A 26,114-nucleotide genomic window follows, 5' to 3' on the forward strand; every position below is an offset into this window, starting at 1 on the left:
AATAGACAAGTGTTTTTGAAGAAAAAAGTGCCTCTGCCGTGTCTGCGGCCACACTGTGGATCCTGAAAACGCCACTTACTAGGAAGAAAAAAAAAAAAAGGTGTGTTTTTTTCCTTTTTGTACTTTTCCGATCAGAGCCAGATGACGTGCAGCGCTGGCTCCCCACCGTCCCTCAGGGGATCTCCCCCCGCGCCGCACGGAATGGGCGCCCCCGAGCGCGGCGGGTTTCCCCAGCACACACCACACACACTCCCCCCTCAGCCGCGAGTGGTGCGGCCCGGTTGGGCTGCCCCGTTGCCCAGCAACCGGCGCGGCCCTCCGCCGCGCTGAGGTGAGGGCCGGGCCGCGCCGGGCCGCGCCGCCGGCGGGGGCTATCGGGCTGCCGGAGGTGGGAGCCGCTTGTGAGGGGCTCAACGAGCTCAGAAGGGGCTCCCTCCGCGCCGGGAGGACGCGTGGGGCGGAGGGCGGGAGGGTTGGGTCGGCCTGCGGCGTGGCGCGGCGCTTGCAGAGGCCCAAAGGGGTTGGGGCGGGACGTCCGGCCCTGAGGCTGGAGGTTGCGGAGGGTGCGGCACCGCCAGGGGTACGTGTTGCGAAGCTGTAAACGCTTCTGCCAGCTGACAGACTCTTCTAGCCTAATTATATAGAGTGAACCTTAAAAGCACGTTTTCCATTGCTACTAAATCACGTCGATGCTTTTGCAAGTCTCAGGCAGTATGCAATGGCCTTAAACTGCATCCCTTTCTAGCGGTGTTAGGAGCTCTGAGACACAAAGGAATCAAAAAGCCCAAGCGCAGACTGAAGGAGGGTGATACTGTCCCTGGTCTGAGGGAAATTGTGTGAGTTTTGCCATTGCCTGCAAGGGAACTGGAATTTTGTAGCCCCAGAGTTATGCTGTTGGCGGCTTTGCTCAGGTATCCTGGAAAACTGATAAAAAACATCAGTCTATCAGTCAGAGATTCTAGGACCTTGGCATGTAAGCATTCATCCTGCATTAGCCCTTTGAGGAATACTGCAGTGTGGTATTAAAGTTGGTGAGTGATGATGGTACATTACTGTTAAGCTTACACAGGGAATCCTTTGCTAATATGTATTCAAAACTTTTATTTCTGATGGGGAATGCTGACCAAGAGAAGGAGGATGGTGGTTGTATAAATTCAAGTTGAACAACCCAAGTGGAAAGAATGTAAGCCTTATGTTTAGAATTTTTTTGGCATGTTTTTGTTCGAGTTTGGTTGGTCTCGCTACCTCAGAAGAAATTTACTGTTGTGCACAATAATACAGTTCCTCTTACAGATTTTCTATTGCAAGTGGAAAATTGGTACTTGGAGGCATGGAGTGGAAAATATTATTGAGGCCAGGGTTCTGGTAGCACATTATTTTAAGCTTCTTGCTTATTTATTATTTAATGCTGCACAAGACCATAAATCAAAACAGCACTTTATGAGCTTGAAGCACCTCTCAACTTCTGCCTGAAAGATCTAAAGCAGACTAGAAAACGATACAAATACCAGAGATGAGACCATAAACTGTAATGGGGGAGGTAGATCTTTTCAGTCCTCAAAAGTGCTGATCCAGGCATGTTGGGCATTGCTTTGATGCTCCCCTCTGCCTTTCTTCCCTCAAACTTTTATTGATCAGTGTTAATTTTAGGTTGAGGCCCTTTAAGGTCATTCAAGCCAGTATGAGTGTTAAAACAAACACAATACTGCTCTTGGTACTAACAATTCAATTTTGGAACTGTTGAATCTTAAAGTGCTGCCACAGTGTAGATCATGCAACCAAACTCAGTTGTCCAAGCAGCTCATCAGCCTTTGTGCCACTGCTCCAGGAGTAGGAAGGTGCCTCGGGACAAGAGCCTGGCAGGAGGAGTCTACATTGTCTAGCATTGGGTGATTTCAGCTGTGCATCGATATTAATGCGGCACCATCCTGAGCTGCGCACCCACCTTCCTGTTCATGAAGAACAAATAGAAAATGAAGGGGTTTCAGCCTCCTTCTTGAAGGTTGAAAAACCCAGCATGGTTTTGAATTTGGTACTTTGTCCAAAAGTATCTTGTCTTGTTCTCCATGCAGTTCTCCCATTCTTAGGAGAGCCAAGGGCTATGTGCTGTATTTATGAAGATAATTTCTTGTGGATGGTTTGTATCTGGTGTCCTTATTGTGTAATATTTGCACTTGTCATTAGAGAAGTTTATTGTCTGATAACTGTGCTTACTTAACACAGGATACCCGTGGCCTTCTGGGTTTACAATTATCTTCACTAAACAAATAATCCAGATGATGCTATCCAAACCAAGGATTCAAATGCCGATTTTCTTATCCCTCATATTAATATTTAAAAATTAAAAATGAATCTGCAAGTTAACAACCCAAACACTCAGGAGAGATTGGAAGAACATCTCTGCAGACATCAGTTTGGACAGTGGAATTATCAGAAGAACCTTCTCTCCTTCTCTGTGCTGGGAGATGTGAAGGAAGAGAGAGATGTTTTACACAGCCCTGAGAGCCAATTGTATCCAATAAGCCCTAGAACAGATGAACACACCCAAAATGCTAGGGCTTGCAGTGGGAGCAAGGTTTCCTGGAATCACTCTGTACTTCAGTAGGAGAAAAAGTAACTCCCTCTCCTAAATGATGTTTGGCAGTTTTAGGCAACAGATGTTACTAGTGCAAGGGAAGATATCTTGATCATTATGTTGTTTTGATTCACCCCCAGGTGCTAAGGAATTTTAGTACCCTTTGGACTCCATTTCTGTCCTAACATGGATGTGGTTCAATCGGCCTCCACAGAAATCGTGATCGCTAAGAAAGCCTTCAAGAAAATACCCAGCGTCCTTCTGGGCAGTCTAGTGGAGGAACCTGAAAAAAGACATGCTGTCCCCAATCACCTGCTGGAATCAAGTAAGTTTCTGCTCTCTGACTATTCCCCAGCCTTGGAGCAATCCTAGGAGGCCCTTTGCTTTTTTTTTTTTTTTGCAACTCACAGGCAAAACTCCCATCCTGTTGCTTAAATTGCATCTTCCTACGAGCCCAAATCATAGGAGAGGTAGTCAGGAAAGACGCAGTGGGTGTACTGATCCTGGCTGACCCTAATGTTTTGGGGTGGCTTGTTAAAGCCATGATGCCAAAAGATAAACTGGCGACAGGATAATGGCTCTGCGGGGGTAGTAGATGCTGCCTTAACTGCTGCCTTAAAGAGTCACGCCTGCTTCACAGGAAATTTAATCTCTTTCTTGTTATTTTCTCTATAATACATTGGGTGCAACATAAATATACCTAAGTATCAATCATCATGTGTGTTTCACCTGGTCTCCTTTTCTCCCTGTTTTATTATCTATCTGTAGAGATTTATTTAGAACTTCAGAGGAGCAAGGTTGTACAGGCTGAGCCTGCTGTGTTACACTATGGAGGGTACGAAGTTGGAAAACATCACCAACAGACACTGGTGAGTGTCAGAGCAGGGATCCTCTTGGGGTTCATAAAAGCATAACAGAAGCTGAGTAGACTGCTTGTGGTCATGAATCGTTTTGCTCTATGGAGTGCTCGAAAAAGCAGCACTTAAAATCAGTGGCCCTGTGGTAACAAAGCAGACGAGTACCATGCTGTGTGCATCACTGTCCTTTACAGTCTCTGTTTTACCTTTCTGTTTCCCGTCTCTGCAAGCAGTGTTAGTGATACATGACTTGCATGTCATGAATCAAGGATTCATGCTTTAAGTCCTTAAGAGACTGTTTTCAAAATGTCACTGTGTCTGCAAACATGTTCACTAGTGGGAAAGTTTTGAAAGCACCTCTGGCCTTCTGCCAAGAGCAATTTACTCTAAGGAAAGAAACTCAGTGTGTAGGTTCGATTACCTTTCCTTGTGAATGGTTTGGGTAGTTCCTTTTCTTCTCTCTGCTTTCCCTTTGTCTGCCTTCTTTATTCATGTAGTAAGTGTTTTGAGGCAGAAGTTGGGTGATTATGGTGGACTAGGTTCTCCAGATATAATGAAAGTAAACAAGATGCAGGAGGCTTTACAGTCTGAACTGTCACCATCCAAAGGTTTGTTGCTTTGTGATCCAAAACAAAACCATGGATTATTACATCATTTCTATTGTTTCAGACGTCTGTAAAAGCAAAGTCAATAGGTTGTTTCATTTTTTGTTCTTTTTGCACATAAGGAAAACAGGACCAGAATTTGATTCAACAATAGCATCTTCTTTAGCAAGACTAACTGTTATTCCTAGGTAAGGAATTGTGACTTGATTCCAAAGAATAAAAATGCAGGATGCAAGGTTTACATAATTTTCTTTTAAATTCAGAGCATATTCAGAATTATTTCTGCTAAAGTAAAAATTACTACTTCCTCGTTTAATACAGCTTCTTTGCTATGGGTAGTCTTAAAAAAAGCACAGCTGGCATTCTCAATTGACCTATTGTAAAGTGTTTTGCAGTATTGGTTCTTTTTTTTCTACAGAAGCTGATAAATATTTCTGGTGATGTAATAAACCTTCACATAATACCACCCCAGACAAAGTATTTTCAGATCAAATACAACAAAACAGTAAGTGTCAGAAAGCCTTCACACTGTTCTTTGCATGCCGCACTGGTTTTGTGTCATATAAGCAACTTTTTTCCTGAGTTCTACCTTATTTTCTGTTGTTTTCTAGCACCGGCTTGTTCCTGGCTTGTCATATGCAGTTACTGTTGATTTTTGTCCTGATGAGTGGCGGTATTACTATGACTGCATCCGAATTCACTGTCAGGTGAGGATTTATTACAAAATATCTTTACAGTTGTAATGGAATGAAACAACTATTACGACATGATGATAATGATGAAGTAAAGGTACAGTTAGTCTTCTAGAGCCACATGGGTTTATTGCCAGTAAGTCTGGATTGGAGTATTTAATTTTAAGCCAGAGCTGTGGGTAGAATATCTTCCTTATTCTGTAATTATTTGCCAGTAGAGCAGCCTTTGTGCCACACTGATGTAATGTCTTAGCAGAGCAGTCTTGGAGGAGTTCTAGGTAGTTGCTGTAAGTATGGAAAGACAGATGGGTACTGAAAACAAGTAGAATATCAATATCCCGAGGTGCAACACAGTGATGATCTTGAACATGTTTTATGCCCACTTGCTGGCCAACTACTACAGAAACTTTTTTCTTTCCATAACATTTATTCGTTGTAAGAAATAAATATTTACCCCCTTTTTTTTATTTTTTGCAGGGAGAAGATACATTAGTCGTTCCTATACATGCTTACCCTGCTGTGAATGTTGTAGAGTTTCCATCATTTATAAATCTGTCTGATGTATCAGTTGGTAAGAGGTCAGTTAAGGACAGACATTTGTCCACATTTTGTGAGACACACACAAAATCTGAAAAATCTCATTTTCCTGTATTTGTACAACTTAACATCTTGGAAGCTTTAAGGAAGTCAGCTACCATCTGGTCTGCAAAATAATTCCGTATATGAACTGTTTTAAGCACGCAGTGCACATTCACAGGAAAGTAAATGCTGTGCAAACTAAACATACACATAGATAGAACTGGGGTTTCAGTTAGTCTAAATTGGTGCTGACTCACTTCAGTCATCCTATGGTGAAGTGACATGGCTGCAGTTCGTAATCTGTACGCTCCCAAGTGCTATGTCTTTTTAGCATTAGTAATTCCAAAGTGAATGGATCTTCCTTTCAAGATGAAGGTTCTGGAAATGAAGGTATGAGCTAGTAATGGTAGGTGTAAGTGACAGCAAATAGCTATCCTCAGTCCAGAGACCGATCAGGCATTAGATTTGCTTCTTCTATTTAAAAATATTTAAAGTAGTCTTCTGGTGTGGAGCTCTAAATGGTATAGAGACTTCATCTTGCTCTGTCTGTTGCATAGATGTAACATTGACTGTTCTCATGAAGTAATAGGTAATAATTGTTAACAGGAACCAGGAAGGGGAAAAGGAGAAGGGAGATCCTGTTGATTAGTTCTGTAGTATATTGATATTAGTTGTAATTATGGTGATTTATGTTAGTGTAAAGATTTGAGTGAATTCTAGGAGCTGAAGGTCTTAGCAGCTAGGTTTTGTCTTAGCCTGTGAGTTAGAAGTAACTCATGGATTTTACTGAAGCACAGAAATATGAATACGCAAGGCACATAGAAGAAAAAAGCAAAATTCTGCAGTAAAAATGAGCCCAGCATTGTAGAATGAACATTTGCGTCTTTCTGTTTATTTGTTTTTCTAATTCCCCTTAATCTGTTAAACTAGTGAATCTGTCAGAAGTGACATTACAGCTTTCTCACAGGACTGAACATAAGTCCTGACTTTCTGGGTGCTTCTAGGCATGATGTGATTCTCTTTATTTGCTCCATTTTTACAACAAGTGCTGAAACATACAGAATTTTCATACTCTTAGAATACAGAGAAGAGATTAGACAAAGTGCAAGATAAAATTTTAAGTAATGGGAAGATTTTTCAACACAACAAGGATCCTCAGAGATGCCCCTGAGGGAACTTGGAAGAATTCCTGAAGAGAAAAGTGATGGTTTCAAACCTTAATTTTTACCAGTAATTTTCATCATTAGGCTATTAAAAACTTGCCTAAAAATTAAAGCTCTCTGAGATACTTGATACTGTACAGAACCCAAGGGACTATGGGCTCAATCCATAGACCACTGAGGTCAAGGGGAAAACTGCCTTTTACTTAGGTAAGTGTAGGATAAGACCTATATTGTACAATGCAGCTTTCTCCTTAGGTACAGAAGGTCCACCAGGCAACAGGCTGCATAATTGTCTTGTTTTTTAGGCACTTTGATTACTGTACAAGCTGCACTACACCTTAAAACAAATTGCCTTCCCAGTCTGCTGTTACATCTGCTTCATGAACAGGTCATTTTTAGGCAGACAAAAAAGGACTTTGCTATTATTGTTTATTTCCTTAGGGATTTCAAAATGTGCTTTCCAAAGGAACACTGTATATAACATGCATTCTTTGCTAATCGGCAGGATAAGATTTCAGTCAGACAGTTTACAAAAAACATAAATAAGCCTGAGTAAATTGGTCTTGATTTGTAGGATTATGGATGGTGTTACACCAATGCTTTTGTGTTTCGATTTGATACATGAAAATAGATGCATACAAAAGCAAGACAGCTTGAAAAGACGTGTGCTAATACCCCTCACAAAACCAGCATGAGACATAAAGGGCTTTTATGAAAATCAGGCCATGGTATCATTATTTCTACGGTCATTAAAGTCCTGTCATTCTGATGTGTTGGAGTTTTCAACACTTTTGAAGACTGCACGGTCTTTTCTCATGGTCTTCCACAAGGAGGGCCATGGGAGAAGGCTGATTTCTGGTTCTGTACTTATTGTTGCTCCAGTTCGGATTGTTTGTACTTGCTAGATATTGCAGTTTGTAAGAATTTGAGGATACACATAAATAACTTCTCAAAAAGTAAATTGTATAAATTTTTCTGTAATTCAGATTCTGTATGGGTAGGACAAAGTAAGTCAAGATGTAAAATATCCAGTATTCAAATCAAGATTTAGCTCTCATTTCCTCACTGAGTGAAAGATCTGAAATATTTTCCTATTTTGGAACGATGAGGAATGCCTGTTTTCACATTAATAAGTAATCTATCCCTCTGAACACAGATAAATTCAGTGCATGTTGTGTATAATATAATTTTGCAGCTTGTAATTGATGATCAACTGTAGTTTCATTAATTTCATTCTTCCTTTCTCTCTTGTCAGCAAGGAGTATGTTATCCCGTTGCAGTGCAGCTGTCCAATAGATTTTGAATTCCACATTGATTTTATTCAGCCTCACAGAGCCTTCTCTGTCCAGCCAACATTTGGTAGGTTAAATTTATTTAGAATTCTAAATGTTAAATCTGTATTCATTAAGTGTAGTTACTCGTGACAGTGTATTCAGTGCTGTACAGAAAAAGCCTTTGCCTCAGAGCATTTCCAGGTAAATGCACGCTGATAAATATTAGTCCTGTGCAGCCTCATGGCAAATAGCCTTCTGTGGCTGGTAGATTTCTTTTGTCAATGCCCAGCTACAGACCTCTGGCAAAATATGGGACATCCCAAACAGTCCATCCAGCTTTTGTCTTCTCTCTTGGCCAGTGCAGCCTTTGGAAAGGAGAGAGGCAGGAAGCCCAGCATTCCTGTCTTTATCACACCTTTCCCCAGGGTCTGTCTGGCTCCTGCCCCATTAAAGGAACAGATATCTGTCTTTGTGGAATAGGTATGCATCCTGTTACTTGATTGGGGGCACAGAGGAAATAAAAGGTGGCCTTTGCTCTATCAAACATATCCTTGTACCTGTTATTCCCTAGTGGTCTGTAAGAATTTGATAGAATCGTGTCTGTTGCTTCAGGAGCTGTTGCAGTGGTGGGCACAAAGCACACTGCTGCAGGTGTTTCATGGGATGGCAGTGGATGTTAGATTCAGCCGAGACCTTTGTGTACAGGCTTTCCAAGAGGCAGGGACTTTTGGCTACGGTGTGCTCAGCTATTTTTGTGCCTAGTGCTGGAGAGGGCTCTGTCTCGATGCAGGTATAACTGTTTGCAGGTCAGTTTTTATCATTATTACATTTGTCAGGTGCCGGCAGAAGCATGTAAGTGCCCAGGTGTTCTGACAAAAATGTGTAAGTGGGTGAGACCTGGCTGCGTAATTCACTTAGGCAGTCTGGTCAATTCCATGAAAATATATAAAGATCTAAATAAATAAAACTTTCATAAATCTGGTGCTTAGTGCCATTTGTGACACTGGAATTTAAACTTTGATTATTTGCTGTTGTTTCTGTATGTACAATGATATGAATTTGCCCTGTCTTCTCAGATGGATTTTCATTCTCCAGTGGTAGTAGTTGGATTCTATCAATCAGATGCGTGGTTCACAAAGATGAACTATGCTTCTGCCTTGTTTTGGGTCATTCTTTCAGGATAATATTCTTTCTTTCTTTGTGCTTAAAGAAGTTTTGATATATCAAAGGAGGAAAGGAACAATATTACAATGGAGTAAAACTAGGGAGAAGCTGTAAAATTCATGAGGCAGTTTTTGGGTTTTTGCATGGTCATAGACAAAGTGGCTGGAACTAATTCATGCTTTCTAAGTTGGCTTAGTTCTTGGGAGAAAGGGGAACAAAAATATCCCAGAAAAAATATCAACCCAGTAAAAGTTAAGTCAGAAACTTTGGTAGCTAGAAACTGAGGTGCTGAAGGCCATCTGAAAAGCACTAAGAAGTTTCAGCCCCTATTCAAGCCACTGTGCTCTGAGATCAGTAATAATGAAATACTCTAACAAGTTCCACGCACACAACAAAAAAACACAACAATGAAACTAACTGGTCTTTAAAACTACAGGATGCAGAAAACCAGGCAATGGTCATATTACAGAGATGATAAATTAATATTTCTGATGAGCTGAATAAGCTCCTTGTTGCAGAAATGCTAAGGAGCATCAGGGCTTATATTGTGGGATGGCACTGAATGTTTAGGGATATGAAGGGTGGTTAAAGCGGTTCAGAAAATAATGGAATAGGTAATAAGGGAATTAGAACAAGTAGAGACAAATAATGCATCAAATTCAGATGATTCCCCCAACTTGGAAGAGCACAAAGGAATATGCTTATAATGCTTTTGTTCATGAAAGCAGGAAGTGCCAGAGACTTCAGACTGGAAGATGCAAGTGAAGAATTTCTACATGTAAACAGGCAATCATTTTCACAACAGTAGGAAATATTATAGTGTTACTGTCAAATCTTTCTGCTATTGCAAAATATCTTGAAAAATACTTCGAGACCTGAAATATTTCCCAGGCCTAGTGCCATCCATTCAAACATTGATATTGTTTAAAAAATGTAGTCCAGAATCAATTTCGGCATACTTAAGTGGGCTCACGTTAGATGGACTCTCACTGTTTTTCTCCTCTAATCACAGGAATCATTCCAGGCAATGGGAAAGTGGAAGTAACTGTGAAATATTCCCCACTTGAGTATGGAACAGCACATATGACAATGCAGTTACGGATTTCACAGTTTCACTCAAAACCATATGTATGTGTATTCACAGGAACATCAACACCACATCTGGGTCTGATGTATGTGTGGCTCACTGATTTTTGAGTGTTTTTGCCCAGTGCTAAAAAATGCCTGTGTAGTAGGATTTCATGCCATTTTGCTGTAATCATTTTAAGCGTTTGTATCTATGGAGACTTAAAATGCAGTAATGTAATTTAACTGTTAATGCATGTACCTGCTCTCTTACATCATGTGCTCACAACGCCCTTAATCTGGATGAAGTGAAACTGTACCAAAATAAAACTAATGAGAAGTTACATATCCTTAAAGAAGTATTGAGCATCCTCAGCTTCTATTATGCCTTTCTATGTCATTCTTATTGCTGAGGCCTTGCAAGATACAGAATTTTTTGAGCAGTAAGGTCTTTTGGGCTGTACTTAATTTTTTGTGAACTCTGAAGATTAGAAATTTTGTTTCCACTTGTTACTTGGGAGACACATTTCCAGTCTCCTTGTATATCTAAAAGGGGTGTAAATGCATGTACTAGATTTACATGCCATTTACAGAGTACTTACAAGAGAATATCTGTCCTTCTGACACTTAGAAAAGAACATTTTGACAAACAACGAAGACTTCCAGAGAAAAAAGCTGTGTCTGCAGGAAAATCCATGGTGTGGAGAAGAGACCAATTCAGCCAACCACGACCAAGGCCTATTCAAAAAGTAAAGGTGTGAAGAGATAATAATCGCAAGTGCTTTTCTGGGCTTAAAGTCTTTCTTGTTTCTGTTTCTTCCTATTAATTTATATCTTGTAGGAAATTGAATACCAGAACCTCAGATTCCCCACAGACTTGTCAAATCCATATGCTGTAGCTACTGTTTTGAATCAGGAACCAGGCAAACTAAAGATTAAGGACTTAAAAGAAGGTAATGTAATTAAGCAGCATAAACTTCTTCTTAGCGCTATTTGTAGGTTTCTGATGAGGAACTTGGCTTCACAGTTGCTGAGGTGATGTGATTGTAGTTTCTGTAAGAAATCTTACCTTAGCTTTATGTCTTAGTGAGTCCAGTTATCATAATGGGTGGATTGCGCAATTAAAAATTCAGTCTAGTTTGAGGTGTGATATGGCTTTCTGATATTCCTGCAGCCCTTTGCCAAGGCAGTGACGGGATAAAAACAAGAGAGATGAAGGAAGCCATAGCTTTATGTCTTAATGAGTCCAGTTATCATAATGGGTGGATTGCGCAATTAAAAATTCAGTCTAGTTTGAGGTGTGATATGGCTTTCTGATATTCCTGCAGCCCTTTGCCAAGGCAGTGACGGGATAAAAACAAGAGAGATGAAGGAAGCCATATTTCAACTAAAGGTCAAACAAAATATTCAGGAAGAGGAAGCAAATCATCTGAAGTGGTAAGTGTTAGTTAACCACAGGAACAATACTGGGGTTTGCTTAACTCAGGCCACTATGAATGATGTATGCAATATCCACTAGTGCATAGTGCTGCCATTTCATGTCCTGATAGGTTTGTTTTACAGCTGAGTTACTGTTGGTTTACTTTCATTTTTTTCTCTTCTGCCTAAGAGCAGTCTCAGTAGTAATCCATAGTAGTACCCAATGCATTCAGAAAGAAACGTGCTGAAAACTTTGTTCACCTAACCTTGCTTTCAGGTGTCTCATCTTGTGCCCGTAAGGGCAAAGGAAGCTTTTGTCAGGGTTGTCAATAAATCAAGGCTAAAACATATAATGGAGTGATGAGAATTGTACACGTATGTCAAACGGCGTAAAGCAGTAAAGTAGTCATGTGTGTAAGCACAGTGTCATTTCATTTGAAATCCACAAAGCTGCTCTTATGCTGAATGTTATGGACCCTTATACACCTTAGGAAGAGGAGAATAAGTATGTTAGTCTTTAAGTAAAGCAAACTATGCATTAAGTAAAGCATTTTTCATGTCTCCACTGTAAATGCAGGCAAGTTCATAAAGGCAAAGATCCTATCTCTGTGGAATTTAAAAAAGAGGTTATTGAAAACCGACAGAGGGAAGAAGAACAATACAAGGTTAGTCTTTGCTGTTTTTCTATTCTATTCTATTATTTATTATATTATATATAATATTTTAAAATCAAACTTCTATTTTCAGATTATGCAGTGCACTAGCGAATTGTATCAAGCTCTCTACATCTTCAGTTTTTCTTCATACATCAATGCAAACATGCACTAGCTATACTTCTTACTGTGGTTATAGCTTTATTATTTGGTGGCAGGAAATATTTTTCCCCATATGGCACAACCCTCAGGGACAGGTGGGGCTTGTCCCCCTTATCATGCCTCCTGGATACTCAAGTGCCTTCCGACATCCCACTGACTTCCAAGGAGCTGTTTATGGGAGTAAAATTATTTATAGATGGGGTAAAGGCTTAATTTACACACTGAATTAGGCACTGTGAATTAATTAAAACATTATATTTAATACTAACAAAGGAGGAAGTGAGTAAAAAGAGGATCTAAATTGTGAGATTGTTGTATCGCTAAATTAGGTGTATGTTAACTTTGTTTAGAAACATTTATTTACTTACCTGTTGTCCATAGAGGCTTGGAGATCTCTGGTTGGTTACACAGTTGCCCCCATAACTTTCTGACAGCGCCATGTTTTTGCTTATGCTGTCGATGTGTTCACCTTTAGTGTCTTTATGCCTCACAGAGTATTTACTGTCCCTCCATCAATTGCTCAAGTGGCCACTATGTGTGTGCACACTAGTGGCGGTCCTGGAAACATTTAATTGGTCTATCTTCCATTGTACTAACTAAAACCTCAGTCCGTGAAAATCATGGGAATTTGACTCTGCAAAATAACCCCAGGTCTTTGTTTAAGACATAATGGTATCCTGGAAATGAAACAATAGGTAAGTAGGACTGGATGGAAGAGGCGCAATGAAAAGAAGCACTGGTGTTCATCCAGCATGCCCGAGCACTTTGAGATGGTCTCAAAGAAGTGAAGTGGTATCAGTAGCAAACTGTTTGGCAACATTGGAAACCATGACAGAGATGTGCACAGAACATGGAAAGCTGCAGGAAATTTCTGTAGCGCTGTCGTCTGGGAAGATGTCTTTGAGTGCTAACTTAGGCTGTTGGTTCTGTAACCCCTCTCTGGCTGATTTTGGCTATGCAAAGGAAACTGTGTTTCATTAGGGCAGAGATCTGATTGAAACTCAGACCCAAAAAGACATTATTTTACTTTGTTTGACTTGCTCAAGGGTTGTAATAATCACTCCCTAGAAGGGAACGAAGTCTGTGTTTTGTCAAGCACCTCCAGAATGTTACATTGTGAGTGCGTTCCACTAGTTGTAAGGGAGGGAAGAATTCACTGGATGCTTTGTACTAATGTGATTGTTCTTCCTGGTGACAAATTAGATCCAAAGAGGAGATCCTATCACAGAAAGGGAGTTTCAAAGGAACGAAGTAAAAGTTTCTTTCAGACGTGTTATCCGGCCTGTTGACCAGGTTTGTTTATGTGTTATTATTGCCTGCTATATGCTATTATCCCCTACTAAGCTAACAAACAGCCACAGATATTTGGCACTGAATACTTTTCCTCCTAATATTCCTATTTCTGTGCCAGTGTCTTATTTCCCGTTTTACTTCTAGTACAGTAGGGCAAGCACTGTGCTACATGCACAATTCATCTTCTGATGTTCTGATCTAATATGAGAGACAAGTGGAAATCTGCAGGTCTAACCTGACATTTGTATTGCTTTTTTCTGAAAGTTCTCTCAGGAGTAGCTTTCTCATGCCTAAACATAAGGTTACGTATATCCCAAGATATGCAGCCTTTACCTGCAGGTCAGATTGACAGGAACATTTCTGGTACTTGGATTTTTTTGTCCTTCTCTGTGGTGTGAGGTACTTCCTAAAATACATTCCCTAGGATTATTGGGAGCTTTGTTTAATAGATACCCTGCCACTGAAGGAACTTTGTTAGCACTATTATAAATTGCTGTCTTCCTGAGGAACAGAATAGCTGTGGGAGTTGGTCTACTATACCGTAACGCCTGTTACAAAGTACTGAAAATTGTTTGGTGAGGCATGGCATGGGGTTACATGGAGCTGGTGTTCTGAGGACCTTCCTAATCTAAATGTTGGTTGAGTGGCTGCCCTCCTGTTGAGAGGTACTGTACTCTGGGGCCACTGGGGTCTCTTCTGGTGCAACATTATTCTGTCACCTTAATTTAAAACTGGAGAAGAGATTAATGCATCAAGAAAGAGATGTGTTTGTGTTCAAAGAGTATTCCAACAATTTAAGGCATTAAATATAGAGACATCACCTCTGCCTCAAGTATGTCCAGAGCCAGAGATCACTAGATGCGAGGAGGTTATTCTGGGGAATTATCACTCTAAGTTTACTCCGGTCTTTTGTCCTTCTGCAGGTATGTACTATCAGCCGTTATTGGAGACAGGATACTGGTTTTGCTGGGCTCCTGGTTTGAGCCCTTACAGCTATTCCAACTTCACATCTGTGCAAGGTGAAGTGTGTATTTGGTAGAGATCTAGTCAGTTCTCTCCACTGTCTGACTGCCTGTGTATTGCACTTAAGTCGAGGTACGTGGTTGTCATTTGAGTGGATGCAGACCATGCTACATTATATCTGTATTCCCCATACTGCATCTGCAAATATTTAGTGATTACGTCCCATTAAGCCCTGTGCAAATGCAGGCTTCTGATTAAATGCCAACACTGCAGACATTTTCTTTTGACTAAATTTCAGCATTTAGAAATAACATATCAATTCAAGCCAAGGAATGGCTTGGGCTGGAGGAAATTTCTCCCTTGTCTGGTTGTAAAAGGGATGAACTTTTTCTTTTCTGTTTCTGTTTTTAAAAAAATACCATGCAGCATCCAAGCGTCCATCCCACGTTCAGCTTGCTCCATAATGACCCCTGGGACAACAGAAACAGGATGTTGAGGAAATTCCAACAAGCAGCATACAAGGTAACGTGAACAACCAGAATGCAGTGTGATGGCATGACACCATGGAAATAGCACAAAAGAACGTGCAAACTAGCACGTAAGAGGTCTTCACAGCTAGCCAGGGATTTGATAGGAAATAAGGATCTGAAGTAAGTTTTGTATTCAGCTGGTGCTTCAGCTGGTGATTCTGCTGGTGCTTAGTATTGCAATCAATATTAAACAAATGCAGATGAATTTAGATTTTTTAAAAAATTACTTAATGCACAAAAAAGAGAATATTTCAAAATGCATATAGAATACAGTGGCCAGTTTTGGGCCCATACTGCAAGAAGGATATCTGTAAGCTGGAGTGAGTGCAGTGTAGAGCCACCAGCAAGTTCAGAGTCTGGAGCACTCACTCTGTGAGGAGACGCTGTGAAGAGACACTTACTCAGCCTGCAGAGGGAAAGTGGAGGGAGAGAGCAGCACCTTCCAGCACATCTATTATGTGGTTATTGATGATGGAGCCAGAATCTTTGCAATGGTACGTGGTGGGAACACGGGAAACAATGGGCGTAAATTCAAATAAGAGAGGTAGAGACCGTGTATAAGGAAAGCCTTTTTCACCATGAGGACCGTCAGTCATTGGATCAGGTTGCCCAGAGAGGTTGTACCGTCTACATCCTTAGATGTTTTCAAGACCACATTGGATAAAAAACCCTGAGCAACCTATTCTGATCTCACTGCTGACCATGCTTGGAGCAGGAGGTTGGACCTCCTAAGACTAATCAGTAAAATCACTTATCTCATTGGGTTTAAATATTATCTTGCATCTCCACTGCTCTTTTCACAGTAAATCTAAATGTAGCAAGCAATAAGGAAATTTCCTGCTCTCCTATTATCCAGTTTGGATGTTCTTCTCCATTCTATTCACAATAGTAGGCTCAATACAGAGGTCCTGAAATGAAATGCTCTTTCCTGTGTTGCACAAATAAGGAGGTGGCTAAATGGCCCCTTTGGTATTAAAATCTAGGGCTCGTCATTGCTACCCTGTGATATATGGCACTAGGCAAATTGAACAATGCAGGTTACTACTTATTCTCCTCATTCACAGAGTCACAAGTATTCATATGGCCCTGATCAATTGACTGTTTAAATTGTTAAATTGTTAAATCTGCATATGTCAATAGACACAGCTGAAGGATTAGGACCTAGCCGAAAAAAGTCTAATTAAACTGTAAAACTAAGTGAAGGTTTGAACTGTTTTGTTGTGTAATGTCATTGTAGAGTTGAGGTCCATTCTACATCTCTCCTTCCCCATTTTCTACCTCCTAAACATAAAACTACAGCGAAAATTCTGAAATAGAGATACCTGAGTGAGCTCTGTAGCATAAATACACTTGTAATGTATGTATATTTCTATGGCTGTAAATCTTAGAGTGTTCAGCTTAATATTAAACTTTAAAATCATTGTCTCAGATTGTGATTCAGATTCGGCTAAATCGTTTACTACTTTTGTTCCGTGGGCTAACCAGAGAAGCCAGAGGACTGACAGAAGGCTCTGTGTCTGGTAAGGAGTGGAAGAACAAGTTGATATTTTGGCCATGAATTATGATAATTCAGGTTGTACTACAGTGTGTGAGGTGCATTACATATAAATGTAAAGACAGAGTCCTTACAAAGGAGTCTTCCAGCAAAAAAGAGGTGTGACGTGGTAGAATCATAGAATAGGTTGGGTTTGAAGGGACCTTTAATGGTCATCAAGCCCACCCGCCCCTGCAATGAGCAGGCACATCTTCAGTTAGATCAGGTTGCTCAGAGCCTCGTCCAACCTGACTTTAAATGTTTCCATGGGGCATCTTCAAGTAGAGGCGTAATGGCAATTGGTGTAAGAGAGGCCTTCTGACTTGCATCTGCCTTGCTGAGCGGAATGAGATAGAGGACCATGCTGGAATGAGTGGGCTGTGATGTCCTTTCAGAAAAGGGGAAATTAGATCTTTCTGCTAGTTAAGGTATTGTGTCCGCTATCTTGTAGATGTGGCATTTAAAGCCTTTAGGAAATATTAACTTACTTTTTGTATTAAAATTACTAGACACATTCTGTTTTAAGAAGATGTTAAATATATCTTTTTGGCTTGATTCTATTTTTCAAACAGTGTATTAAGATATATTACAAAATCTTAGTATTTGCTTTCCGTTCATGACAGACAGCAAGAGTTTCAGCAAACCAGAGAAGAGTGAAGAATGTAAGGGCTTTTCTTCCAGCATATCTGAAGATCGTATATTACCTTTTGAATTTCCCTTTTACAGTTCCCATGAATTTCAACGTGATTTGGTAGGTATAGTAGCTAAAATGGTGGCCAACACTCAAGACACATAGAATTTTGTTGAAGATATTGGCCCCAGGTCCAGCCTTTATTAAAGTTTCATAATGTGACTGGTGTTCTGGGGTTCTAACAAATTAATTCAGGACTTCAGATTTACTAAGGGTGCTGCTGAAAACAATAAAAAAATCTTTGCATTTTCTTAATTGCATTCTAAAATTCTGAGTAATGCGTTAATGCTCAGAGTTAGTTAACATCCATGATTTTGCAGAAGAAAATAAATCAAAAATAACCGAAATGCAAAAGTCCAAGAAATTACAGGAAAAAGATCAAACAAAATGTATGCATAATTATTTCCGTATGTTTTCAAGTAGCTGTGCTGATGGGTTGCTGCCAATGCAAAACAAAATGCCCACCATATTACAGGGTTTTGAATGCTGTATTCTTTCAGGCACCTGATGCTCTTGGCCTAGTTCCTATCGAATCTGTAGATGTGAAAGTCAGACACGTTCTTCCTTTTTACGACTTGAAGGTGAGTCAGTACAGCTCCCTCAGCTGTATCATGTTTCCTTCTTTCACCAGTCCAGTTAGATATGTTTTCTGCCTGATTCAGTGACCCCACTGTGTAACCCAGAGAAATGTTGCCTTAATATGTCTGTATGATTAGCATAGAATCATAGAATCACAGAATGGTTTGGGTTGGAAGGGACCTTAAAGATCATCTAGTTCCAACCCCCTGCCATGGGCAGGGACACCTCCCACTAGACCAGGCTGCTCAAAGCCCCATCCAGCCTGACCTTGAACACCTCCAGGGATGGGGCAGCCACAGCTTCTCTGGGCAACCTGTTCCAGTGCCTCACCACCCTTGTAGTGAAGAATTTCTTCTTGATATCTAATCTAAACCTACCCTCCTTCAGTCTAAAGCCATTACCTCTTGTCCTATTGCTCCACTCCCTGCTAAAGAGTCCCTCCTGATCTTTCCTGTAGCCCCCTTTCGGTACTGGAAGGGGCTATGAGGTCTCTGTGGGGCCTTCTTTTCTCCAGGCTGAACAATCCCAACCCTCTCAGCCTGCCCTCATAGGAGAGGTGCTCCATCCCTCTGATCATCTTCATGGTCCTCCTCTGGACTCACTCCAACAGGTCCATGTTTTTCCTGTGCTGAGGGCTCCAGAGCTGGACATAGTTCTCCAGGTGGCATCTCACCAGAGCGGAGTAGAGGGCAGAGTCACCTCCCTCAATCTGCTGGCCATGCTTCTTTTGATGCAGCATGCTTTTATTAAAAACAGTTCTCACCTGTTCCCATAAGTAACAAGCTTATAGTCAGCAATAGTCCTCTCCAGACAGAGAGATGAATCACCTCAGTTGAAATTATTATATCTCAAACAACAAAAGTGTCTTTTACTACAAGATCCAAGTATCTTTTACCACAAAGATGTGATGTGTCCATGATAAAGCTGGAATGTTCCATTCTGGCTATGAGTTAATCAGAAGTGATTATTGTCATCTCCTGCAGCACATCTTTTTTCTTTGCACTTAGGTTCCTCAGCATTCCAGCATTATGAAGTATCAGCCATTTTGTACACACTATGCAGCCACAAGTTACAAACCTCGAAAACTTTCCCGACCACTGAGGCAGGGCGCCCAGGTAACAAGTCCTCTCAAATACAGACTTTGCTGAAGTCACTCCCAACCCTATGTTTCTACAATTATTTGCTTTATTTTGTCGAAAAGTTTGATACCAAAAGGCTTACAACATTCTGAAAACCTTTGACGTCTGTATTTTTCAAGGATGAGTTGGTTCAAGTAGTTGCTTCTCCTGAGGGGCAGCTTGACCTGGTCTCCCAGAGGATGGATTTTCACAAACCATCCCCAGAAGAAGTAGCAGAAAGGGATATCAGCCTCTTAAAACTGGTTCCTCCCCAAGCTTTAGTCTACCCTACAGAGAGCAACCCACTTCGCATTTTTGTAAGTAGACGCTGACTTCCACAAAGAACCTAAGAAAGGAGGGGAAAAGGTGTTTGTTTCATCAGAAGCCTGATGTGGATTTGGTGGGCAATTTTCTGACTCAGATTATTATATAAAACTATCCAGAGTGAGAGTAATCCTTCAAGGTGCAAGCCCTGGTAGGTAAGAGTCACAGAGCTCATCCTGCTGAGAGGGGCACCATTTCACTTTAACGTGGAATTTGATCAGTTTCAGGGAGGGATGATAAGACAAAGTTGCCAGTGATGGCAGAGAACTGGAGACCCAGTCTCACACTCCACAAATGGTCACTCATCCCAGGATTTCCTGGAACACCATGGGGCCCCTCCCTTCTTCTCCTCCATTTGTTTCCCCATTTGAATGTTAGAAGAAAAGCCATGATCTTGGCATCTCAGTCCTTCTATAACCTCATGCTCTTGTTGAGGTAGGTAGGACAGGTGCAGTCTTTTCCTTCTCTACAGCTAGGGGACTACAGTTTTGCCTGATCCTTAGGTAAACTGCGAAAAGTGAAGTCAAACCCTTTGCTCACATTACTTCCTGCTGCCTTAAAGTTTCCAACAGTTCTCATAGCATCCCAAAACCACATTTCCAAATTATTAGGCACAGAGATTCAAAAAATCACAACCACGTGCATGGGAAGATTTTCTGTTACTTAATTGTCGTGTAGATTGTGCTACTTGGCACCAACTACAGAAGGTATTTCCCACACAGCGCAGCATAGCCTGGAGGTCCGTGAGGTGTCTCTGAGCAGTCAGAGACAGCTGTATAGTTCAGTGAAGTGCTGTGCGTGGGTACAGGCAGCACCTCCGTGCCAGCGTGGCACCATGCCTGACTTGGGTGGCTCTGTCTTTCAGCATTACTTAGCTGCAATGGCCCAGTGCCCAGTGTGCTAGTCTGGTGGTCTTGGCATAACATATACGATATAGACTTGTCCTCGCTGCATGCAGCCAGGAGTCCAGTGGACTTACTGATGAGATCCTCTGTGCATCTCATTCATCCCTCTGTCACGTCAGTGTAAGAGCCAGGCACAGCCAGATCCCATGCTACCCAGTGTTAGACTTTATTCAGAAACAGACGCTAGTGCAGTGAAATAGGTGGCAAAATGCTCACTAGCTTCCGTGGCAATGAGGCCAATTCCCATTCTTGGATTCTGAACTGTTCAGAGAATCAGCAATGGATTTTGGAGTAATCAGGTGATAGTTTTTTCTTCCACACTTGGAGACAACACCTAAGTTGCTGTATTTTGGATAGCAGAGAGCATGGATAAAACAGACAGATTATGGGTCTCTGATGAGGGGAATAGACAGGAAATGGAGGTCACACCAAACAAAAAAGTCACAGTGAGATAAAGGTGTGAATCTGGGGAGACTACATTCATTGTAAGAACTGAATCTTCATCAATGTAATTCTTTATGGTGCTCAGAACAATGTTTTTAAATAATCTCTTCTTTGTTTTTAGAACCCCACTCCAGGATTAGTTCCAGTTTTACCTCCTTTGGCCTATTCTGAAACAAATATCGAATATCATCTTTGTCCTCATCCAAAATACACCTTTACCAAGGAATGCCCCAAAGGATCCAGTATTCCAGTCACACAAAAGAAATTTCTGCATCACAAGGTATGGCCTTTTGGGGTTATTGCATGAGTATCTGGCTTGGGTATGTTCTTGCTGAGAATTTGCTCCAAGGAATCAAAAAGAAAGATGAATAGTCATCCTAGACAGAAGATATTGCCAAATATAAATGATGTGTGCACCTAAATAGTCACTCCATGGGTCAGAATAACTTGTTCTTGTCTCTTTATCCATGTCTCTTATTTATCCCTGAATACTTCTCCGCTCTTTCCTTCTTTTCCCTGTCTGTTGTATTTCCCTGACCTTGCAGTGGAGGAAGCATCTTTTAAATGTGTAGAACTGCAGCTTCCCAGATTCAATTCTCAGCCAAGAAGTCAGATGCTCTGTCCTGCAAGCCTCTCTCCCCACTGCCTTATGCATTAGAGGTCTGATTGCTGTAGCACTTGTCATTTCAGGAAGTGATTTGTGGAGTAATGGAATGGAGAAGATTCTTGCCAGTGGTGCATTCCACTTTTTCTAACACTCCTGCATTGACAAGTACAATACCTAGGTAAGAAAGAATTGGAATATACAGTGCCTGTACCCTGCACCAGTAGTCTGTAACTACATTGACCAGTAACTAGGCCCGCAGATAAAAATGGGCCTACAGGTGGAATTAATTGCTGCTTAGAAATCCAAAACCAATGGGGAAAACCCCTAGTGACCTCCTTGAAGGATGGGTTAAGAACAATATCATTAGAGGAAATGCCTAGTCCTAGAAGGAGAGTTCCAGTCTGGACTTTCAATAACATCTCTCCTGACTGCTTTTTGATTCAGTGCTAGAAGACCCCAGGAGGTACAAACTCTGTCTGTCCTGCACAAGTATAAACAGTAAAACCTTTAACATATGGGCACCTACACCCTGTGGTAGGCAACATCTCTCAGGTTCATGTTCCCTCATATTGCAGCAGTTCCTGGTGTAGTCAGATTTTCCGGGAATTTTTAAAAGTACATAATCTTCATTGTAACTACAACTACTGTGAAGCTTCAAAATATAAGCACTCAGTGCAGTTACTCTCTGCTCATCTTATCCATCACAGGGATCCTTACAGTTTAGATATGCTTCCAAGACATGTACCACCAATGCTGTGTGACTTACCTGAGAGAGACAGGGAGAACATAATTGACCAGTAAGTTTCTCCTCTATTTTGTATTCAGCGTGATTGATCATGTCTTAACCACTTGTATAGATGTGTCTAAACCTATCCCAAGAGATCCTCAGTGGCAAAAGCACAAAGTTCTTTTTGCATAAAACATACTTTTGTTTTTATTGGCTAAAAAATACTTTTAAAAGGATAAAGCCCAATTCTTATTTGTCCTACTAATTTTTAGTGAGACAGATGAAACTGAGTTCAAAATGGTTCTTACTCCAGAGATGCTGAGAGCTGAATTTCCACAAATTGGGCAGGCACTCTCAGAAGACGGCAAAGAGAAATCAGCAAAAGAAGAAAAGTAAGTAGAATTTGAAATTAGGGGAGAGGAATGGGAAGGAATCTTAAGACAAGCATTCCCTGCAGAATTATGTAGAAAGTTGTACTGAGATGCTCTAAGGGCTCCATCACAAGTGGGACGCAGATCTTGTACTCTGAGCAAATTTGTGCTGCAAATGCAATCTCTGGATTGGACTTCAGAAAGCAGCTGTGAATGTGGCACACTGGCCTGGATGTCTCTGACTTCAGTTTTATCAATATGATCTAACACTAGAGGCAGTTTTCTTGCCTTCACAGAGATATTCAATGTTCTTGGACCAGTGGCTTTTGCCTTTCAATGACCCTTTTGGTTAGGTATTTATTAATGCTGGCAGAGGAGTGAGCCCTTAGAATTTCCCCCTGGTGTGGTGCTTTTTTCTCAGGCTTTTCCTAGGAGTGGGTCACATTTGCTCAGCTGTCTGAGCTTCACACTCCACCAACACTGTGTTTTAGGCATACAGCACAGCATGTAAAATAACTTGCATTCATAAACACAGAATTACCTGCTCCCTAAAATGTCGTAAACTGGCTGCTGTAAGAGCCAAATTCTGCCTTTTGCCTCCAGTGTTGTCAGGCCAATGTCCTGAGTTTGAAACTCAGCAGAGAAACCTTGAGGGGCAACCTGAGGACAAGGAAAGCTCTGAGGGACAAATGGGTCTTTGATGGGGTTGATGATTACCACCATGGTTTAAGAGCAGCATTTCAGAATTGCCCAGCAGTTCTGTGGGGCTGAAGCAGAAGTGGATGCACTGTGTGAAGCCTGGGGGTGCGTGATGTTGCAGAAAGGATGCAAAGAAGTGTATGAGCTGGTAAGTGGGACACTACAGACAGTGGTCTTGAGCAGCAGCAGTGTGGGTAGGATAAGTGATTGCAGAGCAACACAGGAGAAGGTGCTGAGTTCTAACCCTGTGTTTTCCTTGTGTGACTTGGAGCAAGTGAATTAATCTTTCAGTTGCCCCCTCTTTAAAGTGGCCGTGATGTGACTTAGACGTCAGGATATGCATAATAGCCTGAAACTTTCAGAGTCATCAAGAGATTGGAGTGTCTCATTTTCTTTAATTTTAGAGAGAAATTATTTGATTGACACTGAAATCCTGTGCAACTGTCAACATTAAACTTTAGAACAGTGTTATGTATTATGAGCTCTCTGACAAAACACTGATTGCTCTATTGTGATTACTACAGCACAGATTGAAAATAATTTTCTGTAAAAATGCAGGTGTGTCAGACTCAGTGCTGCTTTTTGCGTTTTCTGACACACTGCTTGTCAGAACACGGGGATTTGGGATAGCTTGTGTAACTAAAGAGAGACCTTTTTTCCCACAGTGATACAATGTTGGATGGCGCTTTTCCTGGGTAAGTAATTTTATAAACATAAGGTTCTTTTATTTTTGAAGTTTTAGATGTTTTCTTCAAAAATTAGAATGCTCTTCTATATTTAACACCTCTATTTATTTGTTGAAAGCTACCCTATTTGATTGGCTTTGTAAAGAAGGAAACAACAATTTATTAGCAAACAATGAAGTCCCAATCCTTTCTTTTGTCACTGGAAGGTTCTTTGTTGTTATCAATGGGATGGTGTTTCACTAGATGACAGAGAACACATTGCTCCTCTATAGGGGTTTCAGCATTTAATCCTTAAGGGAAATCGGTTTTTCATGTGGGTGCTCCTCTTCTGGCCATTACAGCATATGTTCCTTCATAGATAAAATTTAAAACTCTGTCTACTATGTGTTTACTTATCAGATCGTTAGCTTTCCTAAATGGCCAAGCCAAGAGTGAATGTTCTTTTCACAGTTTCACTCTTTTTACAGTTCTGCGGAAGTAATGGAATAGCCTCTATGTTTATTATAAAAAAGAGAGAAATTATGTATGAGTGTCTCTTCCTTTGTTTTTGTCAGCATTCCTAAGTAGCTCCCCTGGCTATTATAAATACAAATGATGTTTTAAACTTCTTGCAGAGACCTGCACAACCATCCAGATGGACATTTTCAGCCCCAAAACAACGAGCTCAGAGAGAAGGTTCAAAAACATGTAGAGAAAATGAAGCTGAAAGCACATAATAAAACCCTTATTCTGGGATAAGAGTAATTTTACAAAGTCCATGGTTTGGCACTGCTTATCCTGTTAATGCATGAGGCCTTCTCTGTTCCAGCTACATGTACTTACGTTCAGCGAGGTCAGCAGCTTCTTATGCAAAGAGAACCACCAGTTATGCCAGCTCTGTCAAGGACTCTCACTGTGACCATTACTCCAAACACAGTAATAGCTCCAAGAAGAGTCCTCAACCATGTACCTGCTCATTTTGTCCTGGTGTGAAGGACCAGAATACCACAGTACTACCGTGTAAATACTTTGGTAATTAATTTACAGCCCACTGTTTTCAAATAAAACGTGAAAAGTCCTCATGACCAAATTCTTATGATTTTGGTTTTTCAGTTATGACCTGTCTTTGAATTTTTGCAGGTAAGTCACTAAATCTCAGACTTGACTGTGAATCATACACTTGAGTTTTTAAATGAAAGGGAATCATAGAATCATATAATCATCTGGGTTGGAAGGGACCTTTAAAGGCCATCTAGTCCAACAACCCCCTGCAATGAGCAGGGACATCTTCAACTAAACCAGGTTGCTCAGAGCCCCGTCCAACCTGACCTTCAATTCAATGTTTCCAGGGATGGGGTACCTACCACCTCTCTGGGCAACCTGTGCCAGTGTTTCACCACCCTCATTGTAAAATATTTCTTCCTTATATCTAGTCTGAATCTTCCCTCCTTTAGTTTAAAACCATTACCTGTTGTCCTGTCGCAACAGGCCCTGCTAAAAGTTTGTCCCCATCTTTCTTGTAGGCCCCCTTTAAGTACTGAAAGACTGCAAAAAGGTCTCCCTGGAGCCTTCGCTTCTCAAGGCTGAACAACCCCAACTCTCTCAGCCTGTCCTCATAGGAGGAGTATGTGTTCTTTGATCTTCCCTTTCTGGCTGACATACCTGTAGAAGCCTTATTATTCTTTGCATCCCTTGCCAAGTTCAGCTCCAGCTGTGCCTTGGCCTTCCTGACCCCATCCCTACACAGCCAGGCAGTGTCCCTATACTCTTTCCAGGATACGTGTCCCTGCTTCCCCTGCCTGCGCATTTCCTTCTTGCCCTTTAGTTTGACCCGCAGGTCTCAACTCCGACACGTGGGTTTCTTGCCCTCCTTTCCTGATTTCTTACACCTGGGGGTGGAGAGCTCTTGCACTCTGTGGAAAGCAAGGAAGACTTGAACACAGATACTGTCCACAAAGATAATGTCCAAGCAGATCTCATTAGCTGTTCAGGAATTTAATTAAATGCACAGCACTCTTGGCAGAAGGGTTCACGGATTGGGTGGATGAACTCCAGAGCCTTGTGAGAGACCTGTAATGCTCGGGGTGTATTCCCTGGGAAAGGAGATTTCTCAGCATATCACCTTTCAGCTGAGATGCCTCCTACTTTCTTGTGGGTAAGCTGGAGATCAGACAAAACTGGTTTTATCCATAGTGAGTTGATGGCTCTTTTTGAAGAGTGGTACAGGCTGTTTGTGCTGAAAAGCACATATCTTGTAGATTAAAAGGCATGGAAAATGCAGCAATACATACAATGTTCCTAGGAGACATACTTCTTTCCAGACATACTTAAAACCGTAAGAAAAGAAGTTTATTTCAGAGAGAGGAGATCAGTGCAGACAAACTGTAAAAAGCCCAGGGAGAGAGAAAATGGGACAGTAGTGTGAAACTAAAGCCGCAGAATAGCCTGTATTATAC

General features: G+C 41.2%; 1 protein-coding gene across 1 annotated transcript; it reads left to right on the plus strand.

Annotated features, from left to right (window-relative positions):
• Nucleotides 1-311: 311 nt before the first annotated feature.
• CFAP221 (cilia and flagella associated protein 221) lies at nucleotides 312-24,626 on the plus strand. The gene is made up of 25 exons (XM_063342305.1): nucleotides 312-388; nucleotides 2,716-2,900; nucleotides 3,344-3,444; nucleotides 4,456-4,542; nucleotides 4,649-4,744; nucleotides 5,207-5,307; nucleotides 7,727-7,830; nucleotides 9,922-10,081; nucleotides 10,606-10,729; nucleotides 10,816-10,927; nucleotides 11,303-11,411; nucleotides 11,971-12,058; nucleotides 13,412-13,501; nucleotides 14,891-14,986; nucleotides 16,424-16,514; nucleotides 17,152-17,279; nucleotides 17,720-17,800; nucleotides 18,806-18,913; nucleotides 19,057-19,233; nucleotides 20,711-20,869; nucleotides 21,280-21,374; nucleotides 21,904-21,993; nucleotides 22,196-22,315; nucleotides 23,659-23,688; nucleotides 24,294-24,626. The coding sequence occupies exons 2-25, from the start codon at nucleotides 2,762-2,764 to the stop codon at nucleotides 24,415-24,417; spliced, it is 2,610 nt and encodes an 869-aa protein (XP_063198375.1). The 5' UTR covers nucleotides 312-388; nucleotides 2,716-2,761; the 3' UTR covers nucleotides 24,418-24,626.
• Nucleotides 24,627-26,114: the final 1,488 nt, after the last annotated feature.

The sequence above is a fragment of the Chroicocephalus ridibundus genome, chromosome 7, assembly GCF_963924245.1.
Source record: "Chroicocephalus ridibundus chromosome 7, bChrRid1.1, whole genome shotgun sequence".
NCBI lineage: Eukaryota > Metazoa > Chordata > Aves > Charadriiformes > Laridae > Chroicocephalus > Chroicocephalus ridibundus.